This window comes from Crocuta crocuta, unplaced genomic scaffold (genome assembly GCF_008692635.1).
Source record: "Crocuta crocuta isolate KB4526 unplaced genomic scaffold, BGI_CrCroc_1.0 scaffold8, whole genome shotgun sequence".
In the NCBI taxonomy this organism is placed as follows: Eukaryota; Metazoa; Chordata; class Mammalia; order Carnivora; family Hyaenidae; genus Crocuta; species Crocuta crocuta.
The window spans coordinates 2466346-2467805 of record NW_027532162.1 but is presented as its reverse complement, the minus strand read 5'-3'; the positions used below and the strand labels follow the sequence as shown (position 1 = coordinate 2467805).

Sequence of the window (1460 nt, the reverse complement as noted above, 5' to 3'; positions counted from 1 at the left end):
TGGGCGTCAAACAAACATCCGCTGAGTGAATGAATGATGTGCAATGCCACATCAGGGGCTGTGATACAAGGATATTAGCGGCACAGATGTGTCTTGGAAAAGTCCCTCAGTCCCCTTAGAGCTCCAGTTAGAAACCAATAGTTGCACAACGATGCCTTTTTGACATGGACGTATATGGGGCTTGTTAAATTGCTAGCATGTTTATTTTTAAAAACTGAAACATTGGGTGGTTCAGTCCCTTAAGCGGTGGACTTCGGCTCAGGTCCTGATCTCATGGCCCGTGGGTTTGAGCCCTGCATCCGGCTTTGTGCTGCCGGCTCAGAGCCTGAAGCCTGTTTCTGATCCTGTGTCTCCCTCTCTCTCTCTACCCCTCCCCCACTCACGCTCTGTCTCTTTCAAAAAGAAAATAAACATAAAACCGTTTTCTTTTCTTATATAGCTTATCGTCAAATTGATTTCCATTCAACACTCAGTGCTCACCCCAAGTGCCCTCCTCGGTGCCCATCACCCCACTTTCCCCTCTCCCCCACCCGCCATTCACCCTCAGTTTGTTCTCAGTATTTAAGAGTCTCACGGTTTGCCTCCCTCCTTCTCTGTAACTTTTTTTTTTTTTTTAACGAGAGGCATTGTTCTACCCGCCCTCCCATGTCCTTTAACTATTTGTTTTGGATAAACTACTAACCCACTTAGAACCGTTTCTTCTGCACAACTAGCCCTTCGAGGCTGTGCCGTTTACCTGCAGATACATTCGTCTGAAGGCGTACATTCACACACCTGCAGGCACAACTTACTTTCAGGACCTCCCACGATACCGCTCACTTTAGGTCTTCCCCCCCCTTCTTCTTTTAGTTTTCCCATCGCAGAGCGGAACAGAATAACCGAAAACACTTTGCCTAGCACCTTTCAGGAGCGAAAACCGGGGCGTAAGACAACGCAATGGTTTCTAAGTGCCCGGTTAAGACCCAGCCCCTCCATCCCGACGGGTGAGGCACCGACGCTTCTCACGCCTGAATCCGTTCACTCCCGGAGTCTTTTTACCTAACGTAGTTCTGCAGGCTCCGTGCCTGGCATCAACGGGCTCCGGCTGCTTTTGCCACCAGACGGGCTGCAGAAGTAGTATATTAACAAGTTAACCTCGTTCCTTTGCAGAACCCATCTGCCCAGAGCGGTGAGCGAGAGCGCGGTGAGACACATCACGTGACGGCCTGGTCACGATGCAGAGGTTTCCTCACGTGGTTTACGATCCGGCCAAATTGAAGAATAAAATAAAATCCCANCCTGGCAGAGGCCTGGGAGGGACCCCCGGGCCGGGGGCAGGGGCGCGAATGGACCCGCTGTGTGCCGGTGAAGAATTGTCTGCGCTCCAAGGGGACGCTCCCGGGCTCTGAAATACTATTATTATCCTGGGTGGCGGCGGGGATGGCCGTGAGTGTGCTGCGTTGCATTTGGGGGGGGGGTAC

The 1460-nt window shown here is 51.7% G+C and overlaps 1 protein-coding gene across 1 annotated transcript in view; it reads left to right on the top strand.

The window, feature by feature from the left end:
• The first annotated feature begins 1305 nt into the window (after positions 1-1305).
• Positions 1306-1460, top strand: part of PPP2R5C (protein phosphatase 2 regulatory subunit B'gamma) — a 127579-nt gene continuing 127424 nt past the window's right edge. The window contains exon 1 of the mRNA XM_077776544.1: positions 1306-1425. Coding sequence (XP_077632670.1) covers positions 1420-1425 — 6 coding nt within the window. The 5' untranslated portion in view covers positions 1306-1419. The remainder of the gene's footprint in view (positions 1426-1460) is intronic.